Source organism: Talpa occidentalis, unplaced genomic scaffold (genome assembly GCF_014898055.3).
Source record: "Talpa occidentalis isolate TD23 unplaced genomic scaffold, MPIMG_talOcc4v2.1 talOcc4.4, whole genome shotgun sequence".
Classification (NCBI taxonomy): domain Eukaryota; kingdom Metazoa; phylum Chordata; class Mammalia; order Eulipotyphla; family Talpidae; genus Talpa; species Talpa occidentalis.
In genome coordinates, this window is record NW_023604295.1 from 38676166 (window position 1) to 38697871 (window position 21706).

Sequence of the window (21706 nt, forward strand, 5' to 3'; positions counted from 1 at the left end):
TTAACTCAGTCCCCTCATTGTATGGTTATGGGACCCAAAGTCCCAAAAAGAGCAACGACTCTGAGAGTCAAACATTCAGAGCAGAGCCAAAACAAGTACAGGGAGAGCCAGATTCCTCTCCTGAACCACATCATACGCTGTTAATTCAACTCCAGAATCTCAGCAAAAGCTCTTTCATGGCTTTCCTTTTCATTGTCTTAGAAACAAAACCAATACCAAATTTATAAGAATCAAACTCTTAGTAACAATGCATTATCCTAAGCACTGGGGAAAGTGATGATTCCTAATCCTCACGTTCTAAAAAATCTTTGAAGCCAGACATTGCTCACACTAAATATAAAGAGCTGAAAAACAAATTTTATAATAATTCTAATTATATGGATACTATTGAATCTATCATATATGTCAAGCACAGTATTAAGGATTTTTAGAAATGATCATTCCATTTACTCTTCCTGATAACTATAATGGAGATGCTTTGTACAAAGGAAGAAAACAGACACATGTCCCTCATTGCTGCATGGACTCCATACTGGAGACCTCACATTTTAGGTTACCCCTGCATTGCTCTGACATTGAAGAAGCTTCTCAGAGTCTCTGCAGAGTACAGACTTACCCAGGTGGTAGCTTCAAACATTTTGAGATCCAGAGGGTCTCCCTGGATGGTGCCATCAAGAAGGATGAGAGAGTGGCAGCTGGCCATGGCCGCACACAGTGGGCCCCAGGGCAAAGCTCTGGCAGAGGTGAACCTGTGGACTTCCTGGAAACTGAAAGACAAATGACAAAAGGTTTCAATCCTATTCTTGATGGCAAAATAGAGCTTTGGGGAGAGAATATCCTTACAGAATATAATTTAATGTGCTTTGTTACATTAACACCCACTTTCCAAACCCTCCATAGATAGTGTTGCATCCAGTCATTACAGAAGTTTGATGAGTATGAAAGAGGTCTCAGATTCATTTAATCTCTTTCCTCCCTTTTTTTTTAAGGAAAAAATTTTTTTTAAAGATTTGTTTATACAAGAACCAGGGTACAGTCCAGATGCGTGGGAGCGTGAGAGGATTCACCAGAGACAGAGCGGGGAACAGAACAGGCAGATTAACTGAAATACACTGCTGAGAGGAGCAGCGGGAGAGACAGGAGAGGTCTGCTGCACCATGTGGGTCAGCTCCCTAGCCAGGCATCGAATTTGCGGCAGTAGTTGTGGATAGTTTCATAATGCTGACACTTAACCCCTCAGGCCACCAGGGAGGTCCTCTTCTCTTTTTCTTTACACTTCCTCTGGAAATTATTTAATTCCACTGTAAGGAAGATACTACAGGTATCTTCTTAATTCTAAGTACATCCACTCCCACCTCAGCTACCAGATCACTTCATTTGCTACCCACGAGACAGAACAGTCTCATATGATAGCTAAGTGGGTGCATGTGTATCTCCCAGTCTTCTGTCTCTTTCTCCCCAACATATTTGATGTTTGACCCACAGTATACATGGGTGAATGAATGAGTTGACTACTAGAAAATCTGAAAGACCATTATGGTAAAGAAATGAACCCTAAAAACTATATTTAAAAAGAACACTGCATCCTGCTCTTCCACCTTGGCATTAGTGCCCATATTGCAGCCATCATCACCCCAACTTCCTATAGAAAGTAACTTCATTTAAAAGCTACTGAGATAGAACTCAATATCATGGCAGGGTTCTTTCACCCATTCAGAGATAAAGTCATCAACCTTGGTGGGCCCCACTAAGAAATATCCTTGCTGTGAGTCCATTCTGTATTGTGCAGTGCAGTAGGTGGCTCAGGAGGAAGCTGATTCTATTTGAAGGACTCTGTGTGGCCGTGGTGCTTCCTGCATTGATGCTAAATCTGCTCCTTAGAACCAGTCAGAATCTACTTGCTTTCCATCCTGCACATGTCAGCTTCTTTCAGATTTGCACACCAGTGTGGCTGTGCCCTTTGAATCCCCCTTCCTCTAGTGCTACCCAGGGACCTTTAGCTGGACCTCCACTACACAGTTTCTAGATCTCTCAACTTCCTCTTTACTCTTCCTTGGAGGAGTCTGTCATAGTTTGTCTTAAAGTGTGGTCACCAGGATCAGACTCTTAGTTCTCATGAAATGTGCACTGTATTTCTTTAAATACAGTCTGATGTGGATCCAGCCTCTTCTTCTTAAAGGCATCCATGCCACAGTACTAACTCATGAGTCAGCCATATTTCTTCCTGGCTTCCTCATTCAAACTTCCCTAAGAGGTCAAAAACATTCTGACTGCCTACTGACCCTGATAATTATATCTATTATTATAAATCAGTTCAAGTTGTCTTTGTGGTGAACAATATCCCCCCAGGTATTTTAGTAAACATCTAAAGGGAAAAGATTACCAGCAGTGTGATTAGCACAAAGCTTAAGGTCACACGATAAAACAAACACGTATCAGGAAAAGATATATATTTAAGACAGCACAAATTGTCATCGGTATGTAATTCTGAATGTGTAATTTTCACTTCCTGCAGATTGGGTCAAACCCTGGATTGCTCACAAGTAAACAGAACTCTGTCACCCCTGTTCTTGTATTTTTATTTGAATGTTATGATTTGTCAAGACTGGTAAACATCTGATGGTTCTTGAAGTATCTGCACACCAGGAAGACTCTTTTTGGAAAAGGTAAGAACTACTAGAGATAAAAGCTTTTACAAAAAGATATTTAATAGTCTGTAAGTTAGGCGCTAACTTATTGCATAGAAGTGAGCCTATTTTATTTCATGTTATTACTTACATTTTCAGGATTTTATTTTATTTTATTTTAAAGATTTATTTATTTTTATACAAGAACCGGGGTACAGGCCAGATGCGCAGGAGGGTGAGAGGATTCACCAGAGACAGAGCAGGAAACAGAACAGGCAGACTGAAGAAATACACTGCTGAGGGGAGCAGCAGGCGAGACAGGAGAGGTCTGCCTTGCCATGTGGGATCCTCGCCAGCCAGCCGGGATCAAACCTGGGCTGCAGAGGCCGCGGACAGCTTCACAGTGCGGCGCTCAACCGCCTGCGCCACCAGGGAGGCCCCTCCGGATTTTATTTAAATTTAAACTGCTCTTTTAGTCATTTGATTGCAATTTGGAAGGAAGGAAGGATAGGAAGCAGGTCTAATATTCAATAACCTAAGCATTATGTCCACTATTGTTTTTTTTTAAAAAAATTTAAATTTATATTAAATTTACATTTAGAAATAAAAAAGTTTCAAAAGTTTTGTGAATAATGTGATGTCAATTCAATAAGTAAAAGAGCATTCAAAACACAAAACATATTTAATTCATTTTAGGTGAACATTTACTGTGCAGCTACTATGTATGCACAATACAGTGGCATTAAGAATACAAATATAAATGAGGAAAAGACTACTTTCAAGATATGCATATATTGGGAAAAATGCACATACTTTTTTGCTGAAGATGAAACAAACAAAAAATATACTAATCAGCAAGGAGGCCAAGTATATATACAGAACTCTCTTCAAGGGGCAAATGAAAAGAACTTGAGAAAGGTTAACACATAAAAGAGGCTTCTTTGTAGACTGAAGTGGTTAGAAGCACCGAGGTTAATTTTCTAGCCCAGGAAACAGACTTGTTTATAAACAGTATCTTAGGGGCCTCCCTAGTGGTGCAAGGGTTCAAATCTCTATGAATCTATCTGCAGCCACTGCAGCACGAGTTCAATCCCCAGCCAGGGAGGTAACCCAACATGGCACAGCAGACCTCTCCTGTCTCTCCCGCTGCTCCCCTCAGCAGTGTAGTTCAGTTGATCTGCCTGTTCAATAAATAGTATCTTTTTTTTTAAGATTTATTTATTCATGCATACAAGAACTGGGGTACAGGCCAGATGTGCGGGAGGGTGAGAGGATTCACCAGAGACAGAATGGGGAACAGAACAGGCAGAGTGACCAAAATACACTGCTGAGGGGAGCAGCAGGCAAGACCAAAGAGGTCTGCTACGCCATGTGGGTATCTCAGCAGCTGGCTGGGCTCAAAGTCGTGCTGCAGAGGCTGCAGACAGCTTCACAGCTCTGCACTCAACCACCTGTGCCACCAGCGAGGTCCCAAAATAAATAGTATCTTAATATAAAGGTGTATTAAACACAAATAATGAAAATATTTTATGCTTAACTTGTATGTCATCTGAAAAATGCAAAAAAAAATCAAAATATAAATTTTTGGCATAGATGCTTTGCAATTTTAGGTTGCAAGTAGGAGAGGGAAATACTTTCATTAAAAAAAAAAAAAAAAAAAAAACCTGAATGTCAGCTTTTTCATGTTCTCATCACATTGGAGTTGCCCCGGAGAGAAAAAGCAGACAAGGAACAGGGAAGCAAACTCAGACATGGCCACAAGAGGGCCAGAAAAGAGGGCCCTGCTAATCTTTACCACACCAAACTGCCAAAACTGAGTCTTTCCTGGCTAGGAAAGAGGAGTTTCCAGCAGTCAGAAGGCAGAATTTCCAGAAGTAGAATACCAAGTACCATGAGTACACTAGCTATGGTTCAACAAGTTTCTCTTCCTGAAATTCAAAATATGCAAGTGCCTCCTGGCCCACCTAAAGGCTTCAGCTTGTACCAGACACCTTACCTCCCCAAAGGGCAGCCCTCTGGCATCATCCAAGTTAGTTACACTGGAACAATTTCATATCCCTGACTAATCTACTGAAAGCAAATTACATTTTAGCAAGTATTTGAATGAATGTGAAAACTTCTCCATCATCTGTTGGATGTTTTAGCAGTATGGGACAAGAACTGGGATGTGGGGAAAAACACACATGTTTTGGTAAAACCTGGAAGTGTTCAAGAAGAGAAATTAAATGAAGATATCCTGGCCACCACAACTTGCCAAAATCAAAGCCAAAATGTCTCTATTATTAGCTTTCAGGAGAAAATGTAGAAATCTGGGAAAAGACAAACTACATTTAATACAAGCTACTTACCCACTCCTCTCGCAGGGCACGACTCCCCAGACATCTAAGCCATCCCTTGTTAAGGTGCCTGTCTAAACAGAAATAAGCACCAGTTTACTTTGAAGGTCCAGTAACCACAGGGTGGAGACCAAGAAGGTATGTTTTAGCAGGAAAATATGTTCACAAACATAATATTGAGATGACCACTCCAAGGAACAAGAAAATAAGAAACGTATCTGGAGACTTGGGTGGAAGCTTTGATGAGCTTGTACCAGTTATATGACAAATGGATGCTTAAGATCTTAGAACTTCAGCGTTCCTGGTGATAAAAGGAAGAAAACAGTTTCGACCTTACATATTTCAAAGATTTGTTTTGAGGCTCTAATGGTAGACAGAATGGATGAGTAAGTCCTTGGTAAGGCTGCAGGAGTCAGTGGGACAATTCCCATTTATGGCAGAAGCTAAAGATATTTCAGTAAAAATTAGCAACGAGAGTAGAATTTTTCACACTTCTAAAGAAAAGGCTATTATTTGACACCTATTTGGTAGGAAGGTAATGCTTCTTGGTATTTTTCTCAGGGTACATAATGATGAAGGTCTTTGTCTGGAGTAAAACTCCAACTGCAGGACAGGGACAAACTGTTTACTCCCTCTAAACTTCAGAGCCTTTATCTGCAACATGGTCATAATTGTATAAGGTTGTTGTGAAGATTAAATGAGAAAGTAAAATGAAGCACTAGATCCAATATCTGGCATAGAATAAAAGCTAATAACAATGACAACTGCACAGTCACTACTAAATTTTAATTCAAATCCATGTCTTAATTACCTCTTCATTTTCCATGCCAAGGATGACATGACCCCATAAATAGAACATCTTTCTTTGTCTTGCTAGTGTGACCACAAAATGATATTGAAGTGTTGGCAAGAGCCAAGTCAACCGTTTGGTCTTGGTAGAGCTCTCTAATATTCTAGTAATTATAAAATAACGCATTGATCCCATGAAATCTATGCCATCAAAAACCTGTTGAATGGTATGAAGTTTCAGTTTGGGAAGATGGAAAAAAGCCTGGAGATGGATAGTGGTGACAGTTGCACAACACTGTGAATGCATGTAACACCACTCAAAAATGATGAAAATGGTAAATTTTATGTTATGTCTATTTTACCTCAATAAACATATAAATTATGAAAAAGGAAGGCAACAATAAAAAATACTTAAATGGTTCCCCACTGCCCAAAGAACATGTAAAATTTTCTGAGCCAAGCATTCAACATCTATAAATACCCTCTCCCATCATTAATGTCCTCCTCTAGTCAAAATCACACTCTGTTCTCCTGATGCCATGCCTTTGTCCATATTCACCAGCCAACAATGTCATTGTATTGCCTATATTTTTTAATTTTCTGTACAACACAATGTTTTGGCATCTTAAACCTTTCTGATGGGGAGTAGCCTGCCTCTCTCTCTCGGGCTAGCCAGTTCTCCGAGACAGCAAGGGACTCAGCCAACAGCATTCCATATGCCAACTCACCAGTCAGGAGCCACACCTCCTCCATCAGTCCTGCTCCCCTAGAGACAATATTCCTCAGCCTTAGTCACCCTAGGATCAAGTTGGTAAACTAGGGGCCTCCCCATAGCTGAAAACTCATAGAAACCATGCAAACTGGGGCCTCTCCATTGGTGCAAGAGGTTAAGACACAACCTATGAAGCTATCCGCAGCCACTGTAGCATGAGTTGGATCCCCAGCCAGGGAGCTGCCCACCTGGTGCAGTAGACCTCTCCTGACTCGCCCACTGCTCCCCTCAGCAGTTTATTTCAGTCAATCCACCTGTTCTGTTTCCCACTCTGTCTCTGGTGAATCCTCTCACTCCCCACACCTCTGGCCTATACCCCAGATCTTGTAAGCATAAATAAATAAATCTTTTAAAAATTAAAAAAAAAAGAAAGAAACCATAAAAACTGGCCAAGCATAAGCTGGTCACCCTGTCCTGCTTTACCTTTCCCGTCCCTGTTAAGTCCATGGCCTCAATATTCCTTTAGCTCCTTTCTTTGCTTCCTAATCACAGTCAGGCATTGTCTGGGGTCCTGCACACTGTGAGCCATGACTCTCCTTTCTAGGGGGCCTGGGAGTAACAAATTTTTCTTTAAATAGCATTGATCTCTCCCTGTGGTCACTCAATAACCTTTATAAATTAAAACTTCATTTCCATTGTATCCTTTCACAACTCTCACCTTCACTCCCAGCATATGTGTGTACGGACTAAAAGAACACATTCAAGGGGAGAGGCCATAAGAGACTGATTGGAGTAACGAGCATGTATACAAGGATAATTTTGAACAATATACTAGAGATGGGAAAATAGAGTAAGGGTTTGATGGGGGCTTTATTGCAATCAAGTCTCATAGTATTGCATAGTTAAATTAAAAACTGGGCCTCTCTGGTGATCTACGGGTTAAATCTCAGCACTATCACTGTTGTGGCCTGAGTTTGATCTCCAGCGGGGGAGCTAACCCACATGGCACAGCAGACCTTTCCCGTCTCATCTGCAGCTCCCCTTAACAGTGTTTTTCAGTAAATCTGCCTGCTCTGCTCCCCACTCTGTCTCTGGTGAATCCTCTCACCCCCACACGTCTGGCCTATACCTCAATTCTTCTATGCATAAATAAATAATCTTAGAAAAAATTTTAAACTCTTCCTTTTTTATTCATTCATGAATTAAAAAGATATATTTATTGGGCACTGACTATATACCAGGCAATACCTTGGCATTAAGGATTTTGGTTTTTATCTGAGGGTTTTAACTGTGGAGTAATAGAATGCTATTTTAATTAATTGGGTTTCAGAGAATATTGGAGCTGAAACAACCCCAAAATATACTCCTATGCAAGTACCCTTTCCCTCTCCTCTGAACTTCAGAATCAGAGAGATCAAGAGGCCTCACTTTCCTAAATCACACACCCAATCAGACAGAAATGAAACCAGGTACCCACACCCTGTATTTCCTGCCTCACAAGAACATAAAACACCTATACATGATGGCACTGTTGATAAAATGGAGATGAGAATGAGGATGAAACCCACATACCTTATCAAAGCAGACAAGGTTCAATTGTCCACATACATTGATCCTCTGGGGACTGATACAAAAGATGCCTCTCTTCTTCAGCCTCCTCTGGGCATAGATAATACCCGTGGTCAGGGCAGCAGGCAGAGCGGGAGGGACTGCAATTGTAATAACATCCAAGGCTTTCTTCACCACCTCCTCGGCAGGTTCCTGGAAGATAGAGGCTCTTTAGCTGTTGTTCAATAGATCAATAGAATGATCAGTTCTATGACTTTTTTATAAAAGTATATGACTTTTTTGTTTACTTTTTTAGGTGAAATTCCTGGAAATGATAAGAGTGGGTCTAAGGGTATGAACATGTTTCTGGCTCTCTGTGTATATTGACAAAGTGCAATGAGGGGGCTTGTAGCCATTCACACAGCTCAAGCAGAGAACACTGCATCAGTTAGCAAAGGCCACACCAACATCCATTATACGGGTTTTATTTAAGAGCTAAAACATACTACATTATCAAAAAAATATACTCTCAGTTAGAAAATGAAAAAAATATATAATGTAAGGAAAGCATGCAAGAGAAGAAGCATATTAGTATCTCAATAAACAAAGAGTTTTTATATTATTAGATCTGTTACTAAGGAACTTCATGATCAACTGCTTATATTGGGGAACAGAAGTATATAACAGGTCTCCATGTTTGGCTTTGTTTCCCAGGTTTGCAAACCATGCTCTTGAAAAGGTCAACTGCAGTGTATAAAATACACAGAGATGAGTGTAACTGTACATGTATTTAAAGAACAAAAGAGCTTACCCCACTGAGCACATAGACACACAAAGTATAGATCATCCCAATGGTGGCTGTCCCCACGAGGCACAGGAGGAACATGATGGCATCCCTGTAGAGCTTAAAGTTCACTGGCTTGGGGTATAGAATGGATCTCACAAGGTCCCCCTTTGCAGTGTTGAATCCTGAAGCAGCAAACACATACCCCACACTCTCAGGATGACAAAACCTACTATGAGTGTTCTTCTAAACCACCATATAGCCTTTCTTTTTCTCTAGAGATATTTAGACAGTGGTTAAACTCAAACACATCTAAAGGATAACTGGGGAAATACATAGGTACTAAAATGGAAATATCTTACTACTTCAGGTCCTAGGACTCTCTATGGTCTCCTCCTTCTAATTTGAATTTTAATGCATCACAGTGATAGGAAACCACCGCACTGGGGCAGGACACAGCTTTCCCAATATATAACTTCTTTTGTAAAGAAACAACCCATGAGCATGTCAACTCACAAGTCACTTGAGTTTATATTAAATGGCTGAGTAATGAACTGATGAAGCATGTCTAATACTTTTGAGAGTCAAGTTTTCAGTTTCTAACTTGGGATTTTGGGTGAGAAGACCTGAGTTTTAGGTCCAGTTCTTTCTCTCACTGACTGTGTGATTTTCAAAAAGTCACTTGAATTGTGTCTGCTTCAGTCTATTCACGTATAGAGTGGGAACAGTAGACTCTTTATTCCACTTGATATGTGGAAACAATTTATAAACTTCAGCTCATAAATAATAATTATAGTCACCAATATTATTTTTAATAAAATGCATGAGTGTTCACACTTAAAATATACAGCTTTTAAACACACAAACATACATATATATTTGGGTTGTTATCTAAAGATTTCTCTTTACCCAATAAATTTAAGGCACTAGAAACTGAGTGAAATTATTTCATTTAAATAACAACAATAACAAAAAGAGATGCTAACTAACCAGTCTGCAGCACCACCGCTCTCACCACGGCCCCAGAACAAGCTCCCGTGGCCTGGATAACCTCGGTTCCACAGAAGAGGATGTGCCGTTTGTAATCCCCTTCACTCTGTGTTTTCCAGGGCACAGAGCTATCCATCATGGGTAATGGAGTTTTAGTGACTGGGATACTCTCTCCTACAGAAAATAAGCATCTTATTTTGTGAAGTGGATACCTGCACTCATTTAAATCACACACACACTGGCAGACATTTGCTGTGAGATTGCCACATGGTGGGAGCAACCCAGTGCTAACTGGGGATACAAGGAGAGAAGTATAGTTCTTATTTTAAGTGGTTATAGTCCAGAGGAGGAATCAGACATGCAAACCGATAAGGTTAATAGCATGTCACTAATACTATGAGTACTTTAAAATCAAACATGGCTGCTAAAATAGACTGGAAATAAACCTGGAGGGAGCAGTCTAGACTGTGTGAGAACTGTGCAGGGGCCTAGGCATGGAGTACCCTTCATGCATGTATTTAAGTGTTTAAATGTTTTTCATCAGGCATTGGTGGCAGGTAATAGCTGGGAGATTTTCAGCTTTTCATCTTTTTAAAATTATTAATGAAGTACCATTGTTTTACATCTTTGTTAATATTTTGACAATATAGGATTTCTCCTCTTAGGTGTGAACAGTTCCCAACTGCACCTCCAGCCTTCAATCACACCAGACTTCAATTCATTCCCTGTTCTGTAGAAAGCATGCACTCTTGCATATAAATGTGATATCACCGCCCCCATAAAAAGGCTGAAAGCCCCACTTATGCCATTTGTGGCAACATAAGAGAGTGCCAGGCTTGCTTAGCAAATTTTGACAAAATCAGGTTATTTTCCCCACCAAACGAGGTCCATTTGTTCTGAGGAACAGTTTGTAAAACTTTCAATTTGTTTTTGCAGTGGGTAGTATAAAAGTAGAGACATATTCTGAGACATGTTCTGACCCTACATATAGTAGCATCACTTTCAATAGAAAAAAAAATGTATTTGGCATTGTAAAAGTTCTAGCACCCAAGAATTTTCATGAATCTATGGATTCCTTAGAGAAAAGAACTTGACCACCCATGCTTCCCCCCCCCACAATAAGAGGATGCTGTGTGTTCTTATCTCCATGTTATACCTCTCTGATCAGTCTGCAAGAAGTGGAGATTTTAATGGCAACCACAGTACATCAATGTATGTTCACAGCATCCCATTCCATTTCTGAAAAAGACTTTACAGTTCTTCTTTATCTCACAGAAATAGCACCACATCTCCCCATAAGCGCACATGTGAGTGAGAACTTAAAGTGCCCTTGACACTGTGATCTCTTCTCTGAACCAGAGTTTCCACATTTGTGAGATGCAATCATCTCTAAGGTCCCACCCACCTCCATCCCACTACTTAGCAAGTGAAATACGGTTTGGCCAACATACCTAGAGTGGAACTAAAGGCAACAGATTTGCCCAGTTTTGCATCATAAAATTTTCCACATTTTAAGCCAAGCTAGGAAGATCTCAGATTTGACCCCGTGCATTTCAGGATGTCATTAATGGTTTTCAGCCCTTCCAAATCTACCAGAAGACATATTTTATATAAAAATGCTAAACAGAAGCCACATGATTCTGACACATCTAATGATCTCCACAGATAAATGACAGTTTTAATAACCCCTCGGTTCAAGAAGAAAGTGCTAAGCACTTTCAGAAAGTCATGACTGTATCAAAGAACACCTGAGAAGCAGCTTTAATTTGAACTCTCAGAACCAGCTGGAGCAGAACTGTTTAGTGAGATTGAGCAAGAATAAGCAGCCCCAGGTCTGGCCATTGACATTCTAGAAGAGGAGGGACCTGGTGGAGGGGGTTGCAGAGGCTACAAGCTAGAGATACGGAGGTACTCACCTGTCAGCATGCCTTCATCGACCACACAGCTGCCATCAATCAGGACGGCATCACATGGCATCTGCACTTTGTTCCCTGTCAAAATTAATAGATCTCCAGGGACCAGGAAGCGTGATTCCAGCTCTTGGACTCCAACTGAAACAGGGAGGAGACAGCGTTAAATCAGGTTTTATCCCACAAAAACACAATCCAATATCTACCTAAATTAGAAATCAATAAAAAAGCAGCCAGAGTATATTTTTAAGGAGGCTATTCCTCACCATTGATTCAAAATCTGGAAACAGTAAGGAAAAAAAGTATAAATTCAATTGTAGAAAATAAAGATCTTTATGTATCAAGAAAAATAAGTAAACAAAAAAAAGGGTACCTGAAAGTTAGGTTTTCTCACAGTTCAGAAAATGTTTGAAAGTCATAGACATAGACAAGAGTAATATTTCTAATATAAAAAGTGTTTCTGATAAGAATTGTACAGCAAGTGACCACAGAGCAAAATTGCTAGAGGCTAACAGTTCACACACACACACACACACACACACTGCAAGTGGCATGTTAAAACAAATGAAAAATACTCATTCTTACTCATAATAAGAAAAATGAAAATTTCTTCCTTCCTCTCCTGCCTGCCTTTGTTTCTCTCCTTTCTTTTCTCTTCCCAAAGCTGAAAGCTTTTTAGGGACAAAGCAAAAGAGGCATCCACAGAGAGAACTGGGTGGGCTAGGAGACAGGTAGTGCCAGCTCCTGGCACTAGAACCTAGGATGGCAACACCAGTGTACAAGGTCTGGTGCAGGCAGCGAGAGGCCCAGGAAGAGGTGAACAGTGACATGCACTTGTGGGATGGGTGGCGGAGAGGGGTTCATGGTGGCAGCGACCTGATGTGGCATTTTGGAGTTTGAGCAGAGTGAAAAGGATGAGTGCAGGGGAAGGGAGTGGGAGCCTTGGAGGCATTGACAGTGGTGGAGAATGGGTTAGGTCTTTGTTTCTTAATTTGAAATTGTCTGATATTCTACATAGTTAAACTCACATTCAATAGGAGTTTGATACAAATTAGTATATATATGAGGCTAATGGAAGCCAGGTTTCTCACTGAAAAAAGGAAATTACAAATATAAACAGAAATAAAACTAGAATGAGTTCTGGTATTTGGTTTAGAATTGTATATAACAGTGAAAACTCAGTTTTCAGTAGAAAATAAAGCAGTTGTCAATGTGTATGAAATAAGGATATAGACATATATAATGTTTTCTTGTCTGATTTGCTTCATACACCTATTCTTTAATTCTGTTTTCTGAGAGGGCCTGGGAGCAGTGAAAACCCAGTAACAATGTGTGCATCTAGTGCTGAAACTATAGTTTCTAACTTCTACTCTCTCCCCAAAGAAATCAGGTTCTTTAAAGTAATGGCTGATTACCAGGTCAGTCCAAGAAAAGTATAGTATAAGCTAAAATATCTTTTTCCGTAAGTAGGAAGGGCACAAAGAGTGATGGGAACAGATGGAAAAAACATCAAAACCAACGCAAAGGGCTCTGACCATCTAAATCTGTAACAATTTGAGCATCAAAGGAAATAATGATAATAATGACTTATAACCCATCCAATAAAATGGAATTTCATGAGCTTATAATGATATAAGTGAATGAATCAACGAGTAGGGGGGGAAATGACAATTAATGTAGGAGTAAAGACAAATTAGAAAGTCACCATTTGGCAACTATCAAAGTAATAATTAACTTAGCCAAGAAATATTAATGAGTTATAAAACTACTGGGTGAAAACTTGATGAGGATGGTTTATTTATTTAGCTTCAAAATGTCTCTCCACAAAATAACTATCAACTACAAAAGGGAAAAGTGCAAATTTACAATGGAGAAACCTGGCAGACACCATTTAATTAAGTAAAGCAAGTTAATGTTGCTGTAATAGGACAAATTTAAATTATGTACCAGCTGAGAAGAGGCAATGAAAACACAGTATCACTTCTGTGATATTCCAGGCAAAAATGCAGAACCTGAGTTTAATTATGAGGGAACATCAGACATATCCAAACTAAGAGACAGTCTACAAAATAAACAGAGTTGAAAGAGTCAAGGTCGAGAGTCAAGGAAAGACTAAAGATTAAAGAGACATGACAAACAGCAGTATTGTGCGATCCTGGGTCCTTTCTTTTAAAGAACATGAGACAAATGTGAAACTTAAATGGGATCTGAGCATCCATTGGCATTAATGCATCAATTATTAACTTCCTGATATTAATTGCTGCATGGTCATTTAATTAGGAGCATGTCCTTGTCTTAAACAAATATACACTCAGGGCCTCCCCGGTGGTGCAGCGGTTGAGCACTGGGTTGCGAAGCTGCCCGCAGCCTCTGCAGCGCCGGTTCGATCCCCGGCTGCTCCCCGGCCACCGGAGGAGGGTCCCACATGGCGCGCAGACCTCTCCTGCCGCCCGCTGCTCCCCTCAGCAGTGTACTTCGGTCCTTCTGCCTGCTCTGCTCCCCGCTCTGGCTCTGGTGAATTCTCTCACCCTCCCGCGCTTCTGACTGTACCCAGTGCTTGTATAAATAAATAAATAAACAAACAAACAAACAAATAAATAAATCTTAAAAAAAAAAAAAAACAAAAAACAAATATACACTCAAATATATGGCAGTCAAGGAGCCACAAATCAGCAGTTTATTCTCAACTCAGGAAAAAAAATATTTGAACTATTCTTGCAACTTTTCTGTAAGCTTTAATCATTTCCTAAATAAAGAGAAGAATGTGCATGAGATAACATTGTTCACCTATTTAATTAGAAAAATTGAAAAGTTTGTGAGCATATTCTGTTGGCAAGGCTATAGGGGAAACACATTCTCTTAGACATTTCTGCTGCAAATACAAACTGGTACTATCTCTAATGGAAAAACAATTTGGCAATATCTACTTAGCAAAAGTGCATTTTTTCTTTAACTCAGCAATTTTGTTTCTCAAAATCTATACCAAAGATAGACTGGCAAAAATATGAAAAAACAGATGCACAAAGCTTTTTATCATAGCACTACTTTTATAGGTAAATGACTTTTAAAAATCATTCAGTAGAGGACTGACTGAATAAACAATGACTCCTCCACACAAGAGAGTACTATACCATTGAAATAATAAATCATATATATATATATAATGTATCCTATATAATTTGCATTTTCTAATGTAGGAAAAAATAAAAATAAGCAATAATGAATTCTATAGGGAGAATTGCACACAAGGTAGAGAGAGGAGGGATAAGAAATAGAGATGCTGGAGGGCTTCTCTTTTATGGATTTCACTTTCAAACCATGTAGATATTTTATACTATATTTTTACAAGTCAATACAAAAATAAATTTGAAATCCAATACTAGAAGTCAAGTGATATGAACCTATCAAATTGTTGGCATAACCATACAGAGAACTATTGTAAGTGACTTTAGAGCATAATTGAAAAATAGAATATATATGCATATATTAATGTACATATTTATATAATACTTATAATATGTATGTGTGTATATATATATATAATTTGGACATTCCTAATGATATATCACAAACAAGGAAAAAGAACTCTAAAAGTAAATCTTAAATTATTTTTCGGAATCATATTTTTGAGTATGTTGCTCGTTATTTTGAGGTTATTGTATAGAAAGGGATAAAGTAAATGAGTAATCCGTTGCTTTTGGTATGGGGACAGGAAAGACAGTAGTTCCCCCAACAAAATTAAGTAAAAATTCCATAGTGCTAAACTTGAATTGGAAATATCAATATGAACTCATAATGCATGTTGCCTTTAACATAATAGGTTATGTCTTTTTAAAAGGTATAGAAACTGGTGAATGCCAGAGAAATGAGTTTGCCTAACACTATTGTTGAGGTCACTAAGTGCCATACTTAACTTTTAAGAATTCTTTGGAAAAAATGGACATGTCTAGATTTGGAACAGGAATAATACAAGATGAGTTTCGAATATCTTATCTTACCAGAGAGTAATAAAAATTCAAAGATTGGGCCTTCCCTGGTGGAGCAGCAGTTGAGCACTGGGCTGCAAAGCTGCCCGCAGCCTCAGCAGCACCAGTTTGATCCCTGGCCACCGGTGAGGGCCAACAAATCTCTCCTGCTGCGCCTGCTGCTCCCTTCAGCAGTGTATTTCATCACCCTGCCTGTTCTGCTCCCCGTTCTGGCTCTGGTGAATTCTCTCACCCTTTCACGCTTCTGACTGTACCCAGTGCTTGTATAAATAAATAAATAAATCTTTAAAAAAAAATTCAAAGACTACTGGGGTCATGCCAGGAGAACACAAGAGCCAACCAGAAGAGGCTCTGAATGGGTAAAGTTGGGACAATGTGAGAAAAAATAGAATAAAAATTGCAGTGTAGGGAAATATATGAATCATGTTTAACATTATATATCCATAATGACACCAAAAAAAATTCCCTTGGAAAATGCTACTGAATCAACCTGTTATTTGAAAGCTGGCAAATAAAGTACAAAATATTAAGTATTCTTACAAAAAATTTAAGTATGTAGATATAACTACCAATTTAAGAGTACAAGGATAGAAAATCATAATAAATAACTCTATAGAAGTGTATCAATAGAATCTAGATCATGGAAACCAGAAGACGATTTACTTTCTTCAACAAAAAATTTGGAGGATAAACAATAATATATAGAGGAGGAAATGTATATCAACCAACTGCAATATAGAGATTTTACTCGGATTCTGATTTGAAAATACATATATTATATAATACATATACACACATATATATGAGTAAATATGCATATATATGTGCATGACATTTTGTGGTTTAGTTGAGGAAATTTGAACACTGCCTACATAATTGGTATCTTCTTTTAATTAGGGCGTATTGTTAGATATGATAAAGGAATTTAAAAGGAGTCTTTATTAAATGAATATTTTTAAATGAAATAATATAATATCAGAATAGTTTCAAAGTAATCCAGGTGAAGGAAATGGTAGAACAGATTCAAACAAGAATCAGTGAGCCTGAGTTGGTAACCACCGAATTTGGATCATATCCTCTCCATTTGTTGTATATGCAAAAAATGTTTCATCATAAAAGTTAAGACAAGAAAATGATCAGACCATTTTTGTGGGGCCTCCCTGGTGGAGCAGGGGTAAAAACAGCACTACTGTTGCCAGCCACTGCTGCACAAGTTCAATCCCTGGCCGGCCAAGGAGCTAACCCACATGGCACAGCAGACCTCTCCTGTCTCGTCCGCTGCGCCCCTCAGCTGTGTATTTCAGTCAGTCTATCTGTTCTGCTCCCCACTCTCTCTGATGAATCCTCTCAGCCCCTGCACCTCTGGCTTACACCCCAGTTCTTGTATGCATAAATGAATAAATCTTTTTTAAAAAATGATCAGAGCCTCCAAGGTGAAGATTTACTTTACTTCCAGCCAAGATTTATCTCCCCACTAGTAAAAGCAAAACCATACAAAATATAGGAAACAATGGTTTTTCCACACTGAACATAAGCAACAGAAGAAACAGGAAACAAATCAAGGTGCCCTTCATTGCCCGGTTTACTGCTTGTAAGAGTTTTCAGGTCACTGTGCAGGGATGAAGTACCCAGACAAGTGAAGCAGTCTCTCTGCATTCTAAGCAGAGATGAGAGTCTATGAAGACAAAGGTGGTTGAGCTTCCAGAACAGAACACTGGAGAAAGAGAACTGTCCAGAGGGGAGAGCCACAAAGACTTGCAGAAGCCCTTACTTTACAGCAAACTAGTAATCAGCATAGTATGAGGGAACTACTAGCAAAGGAACAATTGGACATTTGCATTTTAAGATGTTGTTTGCAATAGCAACAAAACAGAAAATAGTAGGGATAAATCTGAGAGAGAATGTGAAACACCTATGAATTGAAAACTGCAAAACATTCCTGAGAAAAAACAAAGAAGACCTAAATAAAGAGATATACTGTGTCTGTAAGTGAGAAGAGCCACATTTGCTAATATGTCAATTTTCCACGAATTGATTTATAGATTCAACAAAATTTACTCAAAATCTCAGCATTTTTTCTGGTAGAAATTGCCAAGTTGATTCTAAAAGTTATATGGAAATGCAAAGGGCCCACTATCACCAAAACAGTTCTGAAAAAACAGGAACAAAAGACACCAAAAGAACAAAGAAAAATAATATTCTATTTAAGACTTTTTATAAAGCCACATTGCATGGTATTTATATAAATGCAGGGAAACCGGTCCATAGAATGGAATAGGGAGTGCAGAAATTGATTCACCATGTATGCGTGGTTTTTGACAAAGTACAAAAGCAATTCAGTGGAGAAAGGATGATCTTTACAACAAATGGTATTGAAACACTTGTATATATGCTTGCAAAAATGGATCTAAATTTAAAAAAACTCAAAATACAACATAGACTTAAAGCAATAAAATTTCTAAAGTACAACATAGAAAATCTTGATGACCTTTGACTAGACAAAGAATTTTTAAATATGACACAAAAATCAGATCCACAAAAGGAAAAATGTATGAACTGTACTTTAACAAAAGTAAAAACATCTGTCTTTGAAATATACTGTAAGGAAAATTAAAAGATCAAAGAGTGAGAGAAAACATTTGCTAATCATGTATCGGATAAAGGGTTTGAATCCAGAATAGTGAAAGAACCTTTAAAGCGTATCACTAATAGGAAAACAATCTTATAAAATAATTTAGGCAGACACTTCACTTAAGAAATATACAAGTAGCAAACAAGCACTTAATATGATGCTCTATGCCATCAGTCAGGGAAATGCAGAGTAAAACAATAATGAGATACAACCACATACCTATTAAAGTGGTTAAATTAAAAAGATTAACTATACCAAGTGTTGGCAAGAATATGGAGCAAAAGACACACACCAGCCATGGCTGGTAGGAATAAAATTATACAAACACTTTGGAAAACAGTCTGACAGTTTCTGAAAAGTTAAATGTCTACCCATCACACAATCTAGTCATTCCACAGTTAAGCATCTTCTGGTAAGAAACAAAAGTGTGTATCCAAACAAATGTGTCCAAATGTTCCTAGCAACATTACTTGTAATAGGGTAAAACTGTAAACAACTCTACATGTGAATGGATGAACAAAAGTGGTATATCTACTCACGAATAAACTATTAGTATGCTTAGTAAAATGAATGAGTTTCAAAATAGCTATGAACTTTGATCTAGATAAATTAACCTAAATATATTATAAAAGACAAAAATGCAAGCTGTATAACATTTATATAAAATTCTAAACATACAACATGGTAGTCTGAGGATGGGGGTGGGCAGAATGAGATGGGGTGCCAGGATTACAAATAATAACAAGAAAAATTTGGGGGGGTGATGAAGAGTTATCTTTATTGTGGAGCTGATTTCATGGATGGTATAAATGTCAAAATCTATCACATTGCACATTTTAAATGTGTTTAGTTTATTATAAGTCTATTTGATCTCATTGATATTTTTTTAAGGTGGAAACCTCATGTTTCTCATCCCTTTAAGTAAATGCACAAGGAAAAGATGTGTATAATGATGACAGTAAAAGGAATGACCAGAAATAAAAATTTAAATGGTTTTCTGGTTCCATATGAAAAACACATAGATCTAAAATGATGGGACTTACCTTTTCTCCCATATACAGACACTGTAACATTATTATGTGACTCAACCAGATGGTGGAGCTTTATAGATTGCTGAAAAAGAAGAAGGGAAACTAGAAAAGGATTTCCTATTTAAAGATAAGTCCCAGGTATTATTCAGTAATTCTTTAGTAGAAAGGAGTTTCCCAGTACCTTCTGTCCACTTTAAAGTTTTTGATAATGATAAATTTGTGTTTAGTTCTTTAAGTAGATTGATAACAAGAATTTTGATCATTCAAGATGTGTGTTTATACATGAATAGCTTCAAGAAACTCAGCATTATTTTTATGTAGGAATATCCCACATCAGAGTATCTAATTTTATTGGTTTTATTGGTTTCTACTACTTCTTCATAGTGTTTGTTGATCTAATATATAAACTGTATGGGAAATTGAGAATGAATAAGTAGAAAACAAAAGAAAAATATAATTATATTTGAGTAAATATTTATTTGGAACTATTGTGTGAAATGTTATCTACCTGGTTCTGAGGAATTAAAGGTCTCAATCATTCAATGTTCATTTTTTTATTCTGATTTTATCATTTAAAATACTTTATAGCTTCAAATCATTTACAGATCTGATATATAAGCCTTAAGAATGATTATTAAAATAAAATAGGCTCAGAAAGTATTCTATAACTCACTATTTAAATTTTTTATGCATTCACCCAAAAGTTATAAAACAAGCATTACGTGTTGCAGAGTATGCTAAGAGGTGGGGATAGAATGATCAACAAAACCAATGTGGTTCTTACCACCAGGGAATTTACAGATATATTTAGTGCATGCATTAAAGTAGATAACAAGAGGAAAATACATTTAATAAAGTAATCACATGCTGTAAGAAAACCTAAGTTACTCCATTTTAGACCAACATCATTATATGTCCATGACCAGTAATTGCTCTCGCCTTTCCAAGGATAGCCAGTTTCTCCATTGTTTGTTTCATGTGTGTTAACCTGAACAGGTGATCTATATATAACTCAGTTACTAATTTTAGTAGAACAGAGACATATGTGACTGTCCCCAGACATCTGGCATCATTAATTTCACACAAGAAAAATCACATACACTAAACAGGGTATATGATGATTACTGTCAGAGGAAGTCCTGTGGACCCTGGCTCAACCTACTGGCTTTGGTGCTTAAGACCCCTGCCCTGATAAACATCAAGTGTGATTAATGGACATGACTGCTTTGTTCTTCGCACTCAAATTACTTCTCAATTTAGAGGAACTTCTTTGCTCCTGCAGCTGCACGCATACATAAATACATCATTATAACTGGTAATAATAAGAAAAAAACAGAAGCTGCTTTTGGAGTATATTATAACCAATGGAACCAACAGAATTTTTTTCTAAAGAATTGACATTGAGTTAAATAGGATGTTGGATCTATGAGTTTGGAACTCAAAGGTTATATTTGAACTTGAGACAGATATATAAATTTGACAAATGTCATTACCTTTAGAAATGATTGGCATATTAGCAATAAGAATAACGATGAATCTCTCAGTGTACTATATGAAAAGACCCTCAAGACATATCATTAATAACAGTAAAGGTAGGTGGAAATAATATAAAAGTACATTTTATATAAGATAAAATACATGTATTTGTATTTGCTCCATTTGAAAAATTTTTGAAAGAATGCAGAAGAAACTAATAAAAGTAAGAAATAGGAAGATAAGTACACATTGTATAAAAGTTTTATATCTTTTCATATTTCTTTGATTTTAACACACTGATTTTTTAAAAGGCCAGGGAGAGGAGGGCAAAGTATAAAGGAGAATGGAAAAGAGCAACTGGAGAGGTTGAAAGTGTTTGTCACTGCACCCAAAGGGAAGGAGTAGACTTCCAAAAGCAGTTCTGGAACAGCTAATGTGTCAACTGAAACTGAAAGTTTTAGTGATATGTGTACTGGGAGAAAAACTATCCACTGTGGGAGGAGGAGCTAAAATCAGCCAGCAAAAGACCAACAACCCAATAAAAATTAATGAAGAAAACAAATACATTTCACAGTAAAAGAAATACAAATAACTGAAAAGATGAGTAAATGCCTAACTCATAATGAAAGATGCTATTAAAATTCTGGAATTCTATTTTCACTTATATTGGCAAAGATAAGGAAAACAAATACTCATCTACTCTTGGAGGAGTTTGGTATGACTGCTTAAGAGGCATTTTGACAACAGCTATTAAAATAATATACTTAGGTTATGATTAAGTAATTTCAAATATAGAAATTTTACATCTCCATATCAGCATAAATATATATGCTGCATATATATATAAATATAGCTGTGTGTGCACAAGGGTATATATATATATAC

At 37.7% G+C, this 21706-nt stretch overlaps 1 protein-coding gene across 1 annotated transcript in view; it reads right to left on the reverse strand.

Moving 5' to 3' along the window:
- ATP13A4 (ATPase 13A4) overlaps positions 1-21706 on the reverse strand; it is a 176703-nt gene that overhangs the window by 34282 nt on the left and 120715 nt on the right. Inside the window, exons 8-14 of the mRNA XM_054700455.1 lie at positions 19358-19427; positions 11703-11837; positions 9787-9960; positions 8824-8981; positions 8037-8225; positions 4976-5037; positions 617-767 (exon numbers count right to left, since the gene is read on the reverse strand). Of these exons, the coding sequence (XP_054556430.1) occupies positions 617-767; positions 4976-5037; positions 8037-8225; positions 8824-8981; positions 9787-9960; positions 11703-11837; positions 19358-19427 (939 nt within the window). The remainder of the gene's footprint in view (positions 1-616; positions 768-4975; positions 5038-8036; positions 8226-8823; positions 8982-9786; positions 9961-11702; positions 11838-19357; positions 19428-21706) is intronic.